Genomic DNA, 14,499 nt, shown 5'->3' on the forward strand with positions numbered 1-14,499 from the left:
TAATACATTTTTTTTTCAGAATTCAAAAGAACAGCATTTATTTGAAATAGAAAACTTTTCTAATATTATCCACGTCTTTACTTTCACTTTTGATGAATTTAATGCATCCTTGCTGAATAAAAGTACTTATCTTACTGACCCCAAACTTTTGAACAGTAGTGTACACACCAAAAACACACCTGTAGTTAAATTTGGCCCTAAAAGAGGCAGTCATACATGATTTTAAGGGTTAATATTATGGTTTCAGATCTGTCAGACAGGTGTCTGTCTACCTAGACTCATCACAGATACATTCACATTTCATTCTCACTTTTCTTCTGGTGAAATGAGCATGAACCGAGGTGTTGGCTGTCAGCGCAGAAAACTGGCGTACCAAAATAAAACACTTAAATACTTCTGTTGCCACAATGAAAAAGAGAATGAAAAAATCTCCCAACAGGTGGTTTTCATTTCACACCCCAGCTTTTTCTTTTGTTCTTTTTCCCCCCTTTTCCAAATATGAGAGAACTGCCTTATTGCCTGAGTTTTTGCCTATTTGGTTGATGGATACATAGCTTAAGCACTGCCAAATAACTTCCCATGCTATACTGGGCTCTTTATGGGGTCAAAGGTGGCACTGGAGGGCTCTCTGGCCCACAACGCTGTCAGCACTGATTTATTCCGATCATTACCAGCCTCTCTGTGTGCCTGCGTACTCACGTAATTGGGAGTTTTGGTCATTAGCAAGAGGTCAAATGCAGCAAACATTAAATTGTTTCCTGTGTCATAATATTTTTTGCCTCTCTTATTCAACTTCGATTCCACGGCAATTAATGTTATAGGTTGTTGTTTCCATTCCAGTTCTTGTGAGTCTTTTCCAGGCCTGAACCCCTTCTGTGCTCATTCATTGTTCTAATGTGAATGGGAATCATTGCCTTTTTGATATAACCGGAAAACTTAACCAGTAGTTTCTAAAGAGAAAGCTTGAGATCACACAATACTGACACTCTGGTGTACAGTTCAAAGCAACAACAACACCTCCATCACAAATATTAATCCACTGTAAAAACGAACAGAGAGGTCCATCAAATTCACAGAGATCCAACTCTAGTGTCCCTGTCCATTCCACTTACCAAACATGCATTCTCAGACAACTCTCATCTAAATGCAAATGATGGCACGGTGCTTTCTTATTTTTCGTAAAGCTCAATATGAAGCTTTAAAAATGAGCAGGTGCACTTTGGGAGAGAGTCTATGGGCATTGCTGACGAACACAGAATTTTGCATACCAAAAAAAAAAAAAATAGCAATGTCCAAGATACTTGCTCGTTCATTTGCCTTGTCATTAGAATGTTTCCGAGACTCTGCGAACTTCATTATCTGAGCAATTACTGGTGCCAGGATTGTTCGATGGTGAGTTAGTTCACAAGTTGAGAGGCTGTCTGTTTTGTTGTGAGACAAACATGCTTGTTATGTCACTTGTGATATTAAAAACTCTCACTTTTACAATGCTAATGGTTCTGGAGTTGAAATGTACCACATGACAGACTTCAGAAAGTCAGAAAGGATGTATTTAATGAATCTGGCAGCATTTAGCAGCTCTAATTACTGGAGATGTGAAAGATCTGCTCCATAAATCTCTCCCTCTGTTCCACCCCAATAATCTCTATCGAGCACATATCAGAAGTCATTCATCCTACCTTGAATCAGATCACGAGCTGTTTGAAATCACTCAGCTTTATCGACCTTGCTTTATTCCCTCATCATCCACTGTTTTATCTCTCTGCAGCTCTCTCTGCGCACTTCAGAGTGTGCGAGCCTTACTCCGACCACAAGGGGCGCTATCACTTTGGTTTCCACTGCCCTCGACTCTCGGACAACAAGACCTACATTTTCTGCTGTCACCATAACAACACGGCCTTCAAGTACTGCTGCAACGAAACTGAGTTTCAGAGCGTGATGCAGATCAACCTCACCACCAACTCAGACGGCTATGCCCACAAGTGAGTATCTGGTCAGAATAAATGGATTTTGCTAACACGCACTTTACTTTTTTGGGGATCTGAACCAATAACGCACACTGTAAAAAAAATCCCAGTAAAATTTACGGTAAAAACCCGGCAGCTGTGGTTGCCAGAACTTTACCGTAAAAAATACATTAGCAACGTAAAAAAATCTGTTAAATTTACGGTAAAATAACGTATTTCATTAACTGATATAATGTTAATTTACCAACCTAATGAAGTACTAATATCTGTTTTGTACCTTTATAATACACTGACAGTCACCAAACACAGTAGTGATAAGAGTCACATGATGAATCAAAGTTCATCACAAGCAGCTTTTCCACAAGCTGAGAAGGACAACACTAACATATAGAAGGTGCACACAGTGTCATTCACACACACACTAAACACCATCATGGTAACATGCATGAAATTTTAAAAATGCAATAAACATTAATTTAACAACATTAGATGTAACATAAAACCCTAATGTACATAACTGATTAGAAAAAAATGAGAAAAACTAAGAAGAAACAGAAGAAGTGTCACGCAGGGAATTGTGGGAATGTCAATTTACGGTTTTTCACTGTAAATTTTACAATGAATTGTTATTTTTCACTTCCAAAAACTGTGAATTTAACGGTATTTTACCGTAAAATTACATTAAATGTACCGTTAGATCTATTACAGTTATTCACCGTATATAGTACGGAAACTTTCTGTAAACCAATTGACAGTTTTTCACCACAGCATTTTTACAGTCTTTTACTGTTAAAATCACGGTCATTTTTTACAGTACACATGATTTTTTCAAATTATGCACCCCCATCAAAATTTTTCTAGAGAGTTAACAAACAGTGTTAATTTCTTCAACAAAATTATTGAACTGAATTGTTTTGGTTATAATGAAGATGTGACAAAAAAATGACTATTATTCAATAAAATGAATAACAAAACATTTAAATGTACTGTTGAAAAACTTATGGCATTTAATATAAAAAAATATAAAAACAAAATAATAATAATATTGATACTTTTTTTTAAATTAACTTTAAATTATATAAAATGTTTGAAAATTTGGTTTATTTTTGTTCATTTTTTTGACATTAAGTAAAACTGATTCAAATTAATGAATATGATGAAATACTGACAAAATGTAAAGGATTTTACATTTTACAAGAAAGAAACTGATGCAGTTGCAGAAATGTTTTAAATGTATGCTACTTATTCACCCACATAATGAATATACAAATCTTGACATGGTAAATAAGGTACTGCATGCAAAAGTCACCTTCATAGTCTTAAATGTGACGAACAACCTCTGATACTTCTAGTGTGAAATAATTCAAGATTCTATGAATATTTCTCATTTCACACTTTCTCTTGTACTTGTTATTTTAATCTTTGGGTGATAAAGATACACAGTGTACACACTTCTTAATATGGGCCTTGATTCCTACATATTAATTCGTAGCTTGGCCGTCCATCTAATCCCTACCACAGCCATTCTGCACCAGACTGAAACTTCCTCTGACAAGGTTCTGACCCCTACGCTGTGCTGTTAAAGCACTCTCTGTGCTGTAATGACCACAGAAGGCTAGCAGTGCCATTCAGATTTTCCCCACTGGCTGTTAAAGTAACAAAGTCTGAAAAATGACTCCCAGTCTCTAGAGCTTTGAGCAAGACCAAAGATCAGTAGAGTGATGCCTTTCTTCTGAATATTATCATGGCTTGTTTATCCCTCCAGCTGACTGAGAGAGAGGTGAGAAAAATATGACAATCAGATGGACTTGGGTATTTGCAGAAAGCCTGGGTTTGTCTGCCATCTTCACACATATGCAAACACAGTTCAAAATGTATAATACAGCAGATACTAAATCACATACACACAAAAGACAGAAGATGGAAATTTCTAATGATTTTTTTTCTGATATCGTTTTTTTGTTTTTTTGGCGCACAAAAAGTATTCTCGTTGCTTTATAACATTAAGGTTGACCCACTGTAGTCACATGAACTGTTTTAAATATATCATTAGTAGCTTTCTGGGCGTTTGACAGTGTAAATTAACTTACTGTCAATGGAGGCCTCACTGAGCCATCAGATTTTATCAAAAATATCTTAATTTGTGTTCCGAAGATGAACGAAGGTCTTACAGGTCCCTAAATAAATTACATTAATTGAATGACAGAGACAGAGTATTGAATTGGACCCTTATAATCTTGAAGATTTTAGTGCATCCATGACTGTAGGAAATTACATGAATGCATTTAAATAATTGAAAATATCAGTGCAATATCTATACAGTGCAATATGCAGTTTCTAAAACATCTCTATTGACATCTGCTGTGTGTGTGATTTATTAATCATTATTCCCATGTGAACCGAGCATCCAGATCAAACTGATAATGAAAGAATCCCTCTGACATTAAGTCATCACAAAAGAGACTACAATATGTCACACACGTGTGTGTGTATGAAAAACTAAGGCCTTGTTGCTTCAGTCGTGCATCTGATGTAGAGGTAACCCCTCAGAGAAACGTTGCAGTACTAATCCAAAACAAATTAATTAATCTTCAGCCTCACAATGGGACATAAACAATGAAGCAGTGACATAAAGGCCAGCTTGTCACCATGCCCTGACTCTAGTCAAGCATGAAAATGTAATTTCACCGCTCAAGATCAATTTGATCCCTCTGTGTGACTGCAGAATCCCAGACCACTGGGTAACTGCACAACGTCTGCCCGACCCGCAAACTATCCTGCCAAAGCAATCACTAAGACCAGTGGAAAGCAATTACAGCACTTTACTGCCACTACATGGGCACTGACCTGATCTTTTCATTGCAACAGTTGATTTAAGTGAGGAAAAAATCAGACCCATTCTTCCTTGTAATGATATGATTATTCCTGTTTCTCATTCAAAAAACTTTTTTAGAGAATACGTATAAGCAACGTCACTAACTTCCATCTCTTTGGCGTTCCTGTTTAGTAACTACACTGCCCTAATTGGTGTGTGGATTTACGGCTTTTTCGTCATGGTCCTTCTGGCTTTGGACTTCCTGTACTACTCGGCTATGAACTACGAGTTGTGCCGGGTCTACCTGGAGAAATGGGGGCTGGGAGGACGGTGGCTAAAACGGGCCAGGATTCAATGGCACAGCGCAACGCAGGAGGGTGAACACAACATGGGATCGGGCCTGAGTCACCACCACCATCCACGGCACAGCTTGAGAGGCGAAGCACAGAGCCCTACGCTCCTGACCTTCCAGACCTCAATGGCCTGGTGAGTCAACGAACAGGGATAAAGGAAAGCTCCCAGATAACTAAACACCCATGTTCAGAGAGTCATTGTAGCATAACCATAATTGAGTGTAGGTCAAATAATTGTACAGGAAGTAAAAATAATTGTTTACCTCATTCCAGGGTCCTGATGTCATTTCTGTATTATCCATCTTGCAGACTGTAAGACAAAATATTTGTTGTTAGTTCTCATGTGATCTCTATAATTTACATAAGAGGAAATGTTTTAAAACTGTGTAGCAGATGCCTCAACATCTGGCAGAATTTCCTAGTTCACAGTGAGCACTGGTGATTTTCAAGTAAGGCCCCAAAATACTTCAAGCGAAATCGAAGCAGAATTTCCTAGTTCACAGTGAGCACTGGTGATTTAAGTAAGGCCCCAAAATACTTCAAGTGAAATCAAAGCAGAATTTCCTAGTTCACAGTGAGCACTGGTGATTTTCAAGTAAGGCCCCAAAATACTTCAAGCAAAATCGAAGCAGAATTTCCTAGTTCACAGTGAGCACTGGTGATTTTCAAGTAAGGCCCCAAAATACTTCAAGCGAAATCGAAGAACGAACTACTGTGTTCTACTTTTGTGTTCATTTCAGGGGTTCAAAACTGCTTGCCAAAGTGAACTTTGTGAAAAAATTTGCTCTGACTGGTAAACACCTTTGATCTACCATTGGTCTTTAGAGATGACATAATAGGTATGTGTACTCTGAGGCTCCGTCTTCTTTGACATGGAAATCTTCGGTTAATTTCTTCTGTTCAGTCCCTCAAGGTCAGATGTCCGCCAAACACGCTGGCCGTTTTATAGTACAAAATGAAGCTGTAATTCTAACTGAAAGAAATACTGACACTGTTTTTTCATGTTTAATACTGTAAAGCTGCTTGCTTACAATCTATTGTATAAAGTGGTATATAAATAAACGTGATGTAACTTTACTGGAGTGCCAAATTGCAGAGCTTGTGCAAATATCCATAACGCTACTGTAACACAGTTCGTATGTACGGGAAGGAGGTGGGAACCGGCGAACATTCAACATAACTTTAATATAAAATAAACAAAGAACAAAACGAAAGTAATGCCGGCAGACCCTCGCGGACGTTTGCCGGCCACACAAACATAATAAAACATAAAATAAAGTCCAGGCCTGGTCCTCTCTCGTCCTTCACTGTCGTCGCTCCTCCTTTTATGCCTCCGGAGCTCCTCCGTGAGAGACTCGAGGCCGGCGCGCCTCCCAGGTGATGCTCATTATCACTTGCGTCACCGGCCTCGCACCGTTCCCTCACGGCTCTCGCCCGCCCTGCTCGTCACATACCCCCATCGCCCCTCGCAGGCCGGGGGGGTACTCCCGAGACTGCGCTCTACTCCCCCCCCCCGGGGCCTGTCTCGGCGGCCGCAGCACCTGGGGGTAAGGACAGACGAGATGAGAGAAAGGAGATGGAAGCAAGGGGAGCGACAGAACGAGAGAGGGGAGAGAGGAAAAAGAGAAAAAAAAAAAAAATGTCTTGGTCCGGTTCCCAGACACAGCGCCGCTCTGTCCTCAGCCAGCCGAGAGGCTCTTCCTCACGGTGCCATGCGATGGTACTGGATGCTCCGTGGACGGCTCGATCCTCCTCCGCCACCTGGTGGCCGGCGATGGCTCCTCCTACTGAGGGCAGCTGGCAGCGAGTCCCCTGTTCCCTGCTCCTCCCCTTCATGGCAGACGGCAGCAGGCTCCGGCCCACGGCGAACGGCGGCGACTCCTCCGCTCCCTCTTGGACGGCAGCCACCCCACCTCGTCCCAGGGGCACGGCACAGAGCTCTTCGTCCCACCAGTCACTATGCTCCAGCATCACCACCTCGGGCAGCCTCTCGCGGTCATCTCTTCACACTCCCACGCTGCCCGAGCTCCGCAGCACCGCGATCCCCCTCAGCAGCGAGGGCTCTCCGACAGCATGTCCCTCCTTCTTCCCGGGTTTCGGCACCAATGTAACACAGTTCATAGATACGGGAAGGAGGCGGCGGGAACCGGCGAACATTCAACATAACTTTAATATAAAATAAACAAAGAACAAAACGAAAGTAATGCCGGCAGACCCTCGCGGACGTTTGCCGGCCACACAAACATAATAAAACATAAAATAAAGTCCAGGCCTGGTCCTCTCTCGTCCTTCACTGTCGTCGCTCCTCCTTTTATGCCTCCGGAGCTCCTCCGTGAGAGACTCGAGGCCGGCGCGCCTCGCAGGTGATGCTCATTATCACTTGGGTCACCGGCCTCGCGCCATTCCCTCACGGCTCTCGCCTGCCCTGCTCGTCACAGCTACAATCAGATGCTTTCTTAACTACTGTTTTCTCACGACTATCATTTTTGCCGTGTTTAATTTGTTACTGAAAGGAAAGCGCACAGCACATATTTACATATTCATCTAAACGCCACTCTCGGAAGTGTGGATGGCGTCAGGGTGTTTGGATCTTTTTATCCCAAAGTGAAGAATGAAAAAGAACTTCAAGTATATCTGGGCCTGTTGACAGATATCTGATATACACCAGGATACACTTAAGACAGAATTTACCAGCTAATCATACATTAAAGAAGGGTGGAAAGTTGACCTTTTAAAAGTCTGCAAATTCTTGGCCTTAAGCAGAGGAACTATTCAGACACCACAGAAACTGTTTCAGATGGGATTCAAGGGGAAACTCTCTTTCTAACTGCAGGTGTTGGCCACATGGGTCTCTCATGGCTAATCTGGCTCAGTATGATGTAGCATTTGCTCTGCCATCTGTTGCATCTGTCGCTCACTGTAGCCTGACACGACCTTGACACGGCGACCCTTGGCATCCAATTCAAACCCAATCCAAAGCCTTTGCACCTTTGCCCACACAATATTGCAAAAATTGAAATTAATTGCCCTTGTTAGAACTTTTGGAGGCGTCACGGTGTCTTATCGCTATGATATGCAACATACTTATCTCATATTAGCGTTCCTGCCACATTATGACTGTACTATTAAAATCACTTCAGACTCCAAACACTTCATTTCAGTTTGGCGTGTCGGAACAACATGGATGCTGATTTAAAATGTCCAGTCAGCCTTGTCAATCTAGATCTGAGTCTTAGCTAACATACACTACCGTTCAAAAATGTGAGGTTGATTTTTTTAATGTTTTTTAAGTAAGTCTCTTATGCAAGGGTGCAAAAGTCCAGTAAAAACAGTAAAATTACACAAACAAATTTTGTGCAGCTTAATATTTTGGTGGAAACTGATTTTTGATAAATACAAAGTTCAAAACAACAGTATTTTTTTTTTTAAATAAACAGAAATCTTTGGTAGCAATATAAATGTATTTACTGTCACTTTGATCAAGTTATTATATCCTTGCTGAATAGAAGCAATAACTAAAAAAAAAAAAAAAAAAAAAAAAAAAAAAGTCTTACTGAACCCAAAACTTTGAACATTAGTGTATATATCATAACATAAAATTCCATTGATGTCTGCCTTAGCTTTTACCCAAGATGTCACACATATCACTTCCTACACTCTGACAGGCAAAAAAAGTACAAAAGCCAGAAAAAATTACAGCGTACGCACAGATTTAGAGTTATTTTTGAAGCTAGATTTCTGAAATGTAGACTGAACTTCGAAACGAGCCAATGAGCTTTCCATTCTCTCATTCTCGCCCCTCCCCTTCCACACCTGTCCTGTCATCTGAGAGTGGAACGTCTGGAGGCAGGCGAGTGGAATCTAGCGTGTAATATGATGATGATGCGTCTCGCACTTTGAAGAAGCTGGAGAAATGGAGCTCTTGCAGCTCAGAGATAAGATGTGTGACCGCAATAAGTTCATCTGGCTTTTCCACTCCAAAAGAATTTTGAAGGATAAGGTTAATTGAATATTGGCATACCTGAGATGTAATTGACATCAAAGCATTTGAAATGCAGTTTCTCATGTCTATGATCACTATGCTAAAGTGTGCTTTAATCAAACAATGAACTTGTACTACAAACGATAGACAATGATCACTTTAATACTGGATAGCCATCTCAACTGCATCCCAAAATGTAATTTAATATGCAAGTGAAATAATGTGATTTTCTCTGTCCCCTTCCGCCTAGTCAATCTGTGTGTGTGTGTGTGTGTGTGTGTGTGTGTGTGTGTGTGTGTGTGTGTGTGTGTGTGTGTGTGTGTGTGTGTGTGTGTGTGTTACACAGGTGCTGCTAATTAAAGTCCTCCACCTGCATGCTGTTGGCAGGAGATAATTTAGAAGTTAAAGCCTCCCTCTGCCCTCCTTTTGACTGTCTACTGTGTCAAGATTCTCTTTCAGCAAGTCAACTCTTTTTGAATGATTATTTTCAAAAAGGTCCAAATGTCATTACTTTGAAGTAGCAAGCAGATTGAAGGATTATCCCCAAACACCAATTTGTGTAATATTGAATTTAGTTGGTGTCTAGCCATAATTTCCCAAATCTAAGCAAAGAATCTACATCCCTCTGGTTTTGAAGCAGAAAATTAACCTATTTGTTAAAGCAGTGGTTCTCAACCTTTTTGACTCTAAAGCCCCATATTGTCCAAGAATATATTAAATGTGCCCAAGATATTTCTGGTATACTTAAACTCCAATGACAACTGGCAATACTGTATTAACAATTACATTAAAATAATTAAATTATGACATTTCAAAAGTTTCAAAAAGTCATTGTTCTTTAACACTCTTTTACAGTGTCCTTGTTACATGTTACATGTAGTTACTATAGTAATACCTGCAAATGATGCATAATTACATCATGCAACTAACCCTAAACCAAACCCCAAACCCATGTAGTTAATTAATATTACTCAGTACTTAAATGTTTAATTATACTGTAACAAGGACACCTCAAAATAAAGGGTTACACTTTATTTTAAGGTGTCCGTGTTACAGTGTAATTATACATTTAAGTAGTAATAATAATAAACTACATATACTTATTATAGAGTTAGTGTTAGGATTAGTGTGTGGTTTAGGTTAGTTGCATGTAATTAAGCACAATTTATAGTAATAATAACTATACTAACTACATGTAACGCGTGTAAAAAAAGACACTATAAAATAAAGCGTTACCAAATAAAGTATATAACCAAAGCTACGTCCAAAAATCGCATACTGTTGAGTAGGTACAATATTTGAATTTAAATTTACTTCATGACTGTTGAAAAAGTACGTTCTATATAGTACGAATGTGTGTAGTATGAATGAATTCGGATGAATTTGTGTTGTTACTGTCACATGACCTACCAGCGTCAGTTACATCCCTTCAACTCCAATCACAAATCCTCTCCTGTGGTCTCATGGGATAGTAAAGTGTCCATCATATGCGCACTTCAGAAACTCACCGGTAGTAGTAAGTCATCCGGGATACTTTTCGCCTACTGTGATACTTTCACCTACCGGGTATGTTTCGAATACTATGAATTCGGACATACTACTCTGTTTGCATATGTTTTTCGCATACTTTATAGTAGAGAAGTATTCGATTTAGGACGCAGTCCAAATGTTCCTTTTGTGTTTATCTATATTTTAATAATTGCAAATTTCTCAGTACCGATTTCTACCCGATAAAATAATTTAGAGTTTGACATAACTACAAAAAATTTTAATTAAAATATTTTTTTTTAAGATTTCATTTCCAAACCTGTATGACTTTTTAAACACAAAGGAAGATATTGAAAAAAATGTATCTGTGTAATGTTTGTTTGTTTTTTGACCATACAATAATAGTCAATGGGGTCCAGTGTAGTTTTGGACAGCATTGACTTTCATTGTATGGATAAATTGTAAATAGAAAAATACATTAGTTAACAGCATAATTAGATTGATACACACATTGTATTAAGGCTCAGTAAAAACAGTCTACAGGAATCTACTACAAGCGATCATGTCTGAGAGCCACAATCTGGGGTGGGTACATATAAATAATAGTACCATTTCTAAGATTTGGTATTGAGTCATGGTATTAATGTCACAGTTTGTGAATGCAGAATGTGAGCCTGAGAGGTCAGTTTACTGACGATAAGGGACAACAGTAACTGAATATCCCACTGACTATGCCAAATGAAAAACACTTGCTCTACATGGGCTGATGAGAGTGATGTTCGGAGTTGTGCTACAGTCCAGCCTCATACATTCAGGAGCACGGCTACCTGCAGGCTCTTGATTGATGTTGGCAGCACACCAAATAGCATCACTGAATAAAATGTAATTTTTCATGGAATTGCATAAGAGAGAATCCATCTGATAATAATTAAGCAATTTCTCGAATAGTGGTGAGTGAGGATAGTGATTTCCTGTAGCTTTTGTGATTGCATTTCTTGTCTGTTTTGGAGTTTTCTCATCATAATTCCAGATGGCAATGGTATTGGGTTGGCACATTTTTTAAGAGAAAAAAAAAAGAAAGAAATTAAGAAAAAAATGGGAATATTTTTTGAATACCCTAAAGGCTTTAATTAAATTACAGACAAAAATCACAATCGCCGGGTAATGGCAAAAGCATCATTACATCTTCAACAGGCATTTAAGAAGAAATATGAGCCGGTAAGCTATGTTAGGAGCTAGAGTCTGCACTTCTACTTTAATAACAAGCCTTTTAGAAAGTGTAAAAAGCAGAGAATTTGACACGTTATGCAAAACCGACACTTAATTTTCATTATGTAATGGAGTGTAGCAGTGAGCATTGTTTTAAAATTACCAGTCATTTTGCATTTGATACTGAAAGCCTTAGTCTTAATTTAGCTATTTTCCTCTGACAGGACTTCAGTCGAAGAAAACTGATATTTTCATCTGAATGTCACCAACTCGGAGCACTTCCCATCAGAACGCCTCTGCTTCATTTCCCAAAACAATCATCTCTCAGGGGTTGTGGAGTGGAGGCAAGCCCAGTGGGGGCAGTTGATATTTCTATTGCACACAGAGGGCAGTGCTCATCTTGTGTAAATATCTCAGCATGAAGTGACTCACCATTGTCTCAACTCTCATACTCGCAGGGTTTGGTTTGGATTAAGACCTCGTGTTTGGTTTAGAAGAACTTTTCTTTCACATATACAGACATAATCAGCAGTTTCTGCTTTTCAGTTTAAATTTTAATACTATTTTTTAACAAAAAATTTACATCAATTGATTAGTTGATATTTTTTATTGCCTTGCAACTTACACTTCTGCTGATATTATCTAGCTGGCTAACATACACTATACTGTACACTATACACTATACTATCTTTACATGAACTTTAATGACATCCCATTCTTAATCCGTAGGGTTTAATATGGAGTTGGCCCACCCTTTGCAGCTATAACAGCCTCAACTCTTCTGGGAAGGCTTTCCACAAGGTTTAGGAGTGTGTTTATGGGAATTTTTGACCATTCTTCTAGAAGCGCATTTGTGAGGTCAGGCAGTGATGTTGGCGAGAAGGCCTGGCTCGCAGTCTCCGCTCTAATTCATCCCAAAGGTGTTCTGTCGGGTTGAGGTCAGGACTCTGTGCAGGCCAGTCAAGTTCCTCCACACCAAACTCGCTCATCCATGTCTTTATGGACCTTGCTTTGTGCACTGGTGCACAGTCGTGTTGGAACAGGTAGGAAACTTGGAACAGGAAACTGTTCCCACAAATTTGGGAGCATGAAATTATCCAAAACGTCTTGGTATACTGAAGCATTAAGAGTTCCTTGATGTAAGGCTTGGATGCAGCAGCTCGGTCATGGAAACCCATTCCATGAAGCTTCTATACACTGTTCTTGAGCTAATCTGAAGGCCACACAAAGTTTGGAGGTCTGTAGCTACTGACTCTGCAGAAAGTTGGCGACTTCTGCGCACTGTACACCTCAGCATGCACTGACCCCGCTCTGTGATTTTAGGTGGCCTACCACTTCATGGCTGAGTTGCTGTTGTTCCCAATTGCTTCCACTTTGTTATGATACCACTAACAGTTGACCGTGGAATATTTAGTAGCGAGGAAATTTCACGAATGGACTTATTGCACAGGTGGCAACCTATCACGGTACCACGCTTGAATTCACTGAGCTCCTGAGAGTGACCCATTCTTTCACAAATGTTTGTAGAAGCAGTCTGTATGCCTAGGTGCTTGATTTTATACACCTGTGGCCATGAAAGTGATTGGAACACCTGAATTCAATGATTTAGAGGGGTGTCCCAATACTTTTGGTAATATAGTGTAGATGAGGTTTTGTCTAAATTTTGAAAATGACTTGTGATGGTCTTGGAAGAAGCAGTAAGAATGTGCTGAAAACCACGAACCAACAAACCAATCAGTAATGCTTTGTATCGTATGCCGCCGTTTTCCAGCAAAAGTGTGCTTATGACTTAATAGAGCTGCATTGTAGCTTTATAATTTCTAACTTGTGGCAAATTTTCTTTATGTAAAAGAAAAAATAATTTTAGTAAAAAAAAAAAAAATGTAGTAAAGATAACTTAAAGTGCCCCTATTATGCTATTTTAAAGGCTCCTAATTTTGTTTTGGAGGTCTCCTCCAATGCATCCAAGGTCAAAAAACATTAATTTTCACATAATTTACATTGCAGCATGACCTCTTTTCTCATAGTGTCTAAAACAGTAATAAATAATAAGTAATAAATAATATGGTCTCTCGAAACCCCTCCTTTCTGAGAGCCTTCTCTGCTCTGATTGGACAGATGGCCCAGTCTATTGTGATTGGTCTACTGCTTACAGAGCATGTTGGAAACCAAACGACCATTACCATATCTAAATTTCAGCTCAATAGGCTTCTTCAGTCCTTGTACACAAAGTGATGCAAACAGTAACAATGGCGTTGGTTTTACCCTATCAATTTACCTTTGGAAGTGCATGGAAAGTGGATTTGCTTTCACAGTACAGAAAACAGTCTTCTCAGCATGTCAACAACACAATGAACCAAACTCTTCCAAACCTCATCTACAATTACAGTTTTTGAGGGCCAGTCAAATTAGATGCTGTTCTAACTATTAACTATTCTACTATATAACTATTCTCACTGTTTTTTTCTTTTGGTGGAGAGGATGTAAAGACTAAATCTAGAGTGCTCCATTTTGAGTATTTTCCAGGACACCTGTGGAGTTAGGGAAGACCTGTGTGTGACATTTCAACTGTTTTCATGAACAGTGGAGTGTTCCTCAGAGGCGTGTTCTCCAAGACCAACAAACCTGTCTGCGCTCCTGGCCTACATTGCTTAAAAGCGTTCTGTAATGCATTATAAATGAGCA

At 39.4% G+C, this 14,499-nt stretch overlaps 1 protein-coding gene and 1 long non-coding RNA gene across 5 annotated transcripts in view; one reads left to right on the forward strand and one right to left on the reverse strand.

The window, feature by feature from the left end:
* Positions 1-14,499, forward strand: part of shisal1a (shisa like 1a) — a 32,834-nt gene that overhangs the window by 14,939 nt on the left and 3,396 nt on the right. For 2 of the 4 annotated variants that reach the window (XM_048154887.1, XM_048154886.1), the window contains exons 3-5: positions 1,769-1,982; positions 4,975-5,268; positions 9,464-9,934. In XM_048154887.1, coding sequence (XP_048010844.1) covers positions 1,769-1,982; positions 4,975-5,268; positions 9,464-9,473 — 518 coding nt within the window. In that variant the 3' untranslated portion in view covers positions 9,474-9,934. Of the gene's footprint in view, positions 1-1,768; positions 1,983-4,974; positions 6,305-9,463; positions 9,935-14,499 lie in introns of those variants that run through there. The other 2 variants (XM_048154889.1, XM_048154888.1) reach the window with 2 other exon arrangements.
* LOC125244719 overlaps positions 1-14,499 on the reverse strand; it is a 42,800-nt gene that overhangs the window by 14,919 nt on the left and 13,382 nt on the right. The window contains exon 6 of the long non-coding RNA XR_007179365.1: positions 5,399-5,445. This is a non-coding gene — a long non-coding RNA (uncharacterized LOC125244719). The remainder of the gene's footprint in view (positions 1-5,398; positions 5,446-14,499) is intronic.

The sequence above is a fragment of the Megalobrama amblycephala genome, linkage group LG14 (assembly GCF_018812025.1).
Source record: "Megalobrama amblycephala isolate DHTTF-2021 linkage group LG14, ASM1881202v1, whole genome shotgun sequence".
NCBI classification, from domain to species: Eukaryota; Metazoa; Chordata; class Actinopteri; order Cypriniformes; family Xenocyprididae; genus Megalobrama; species Megalobrama amblycephala.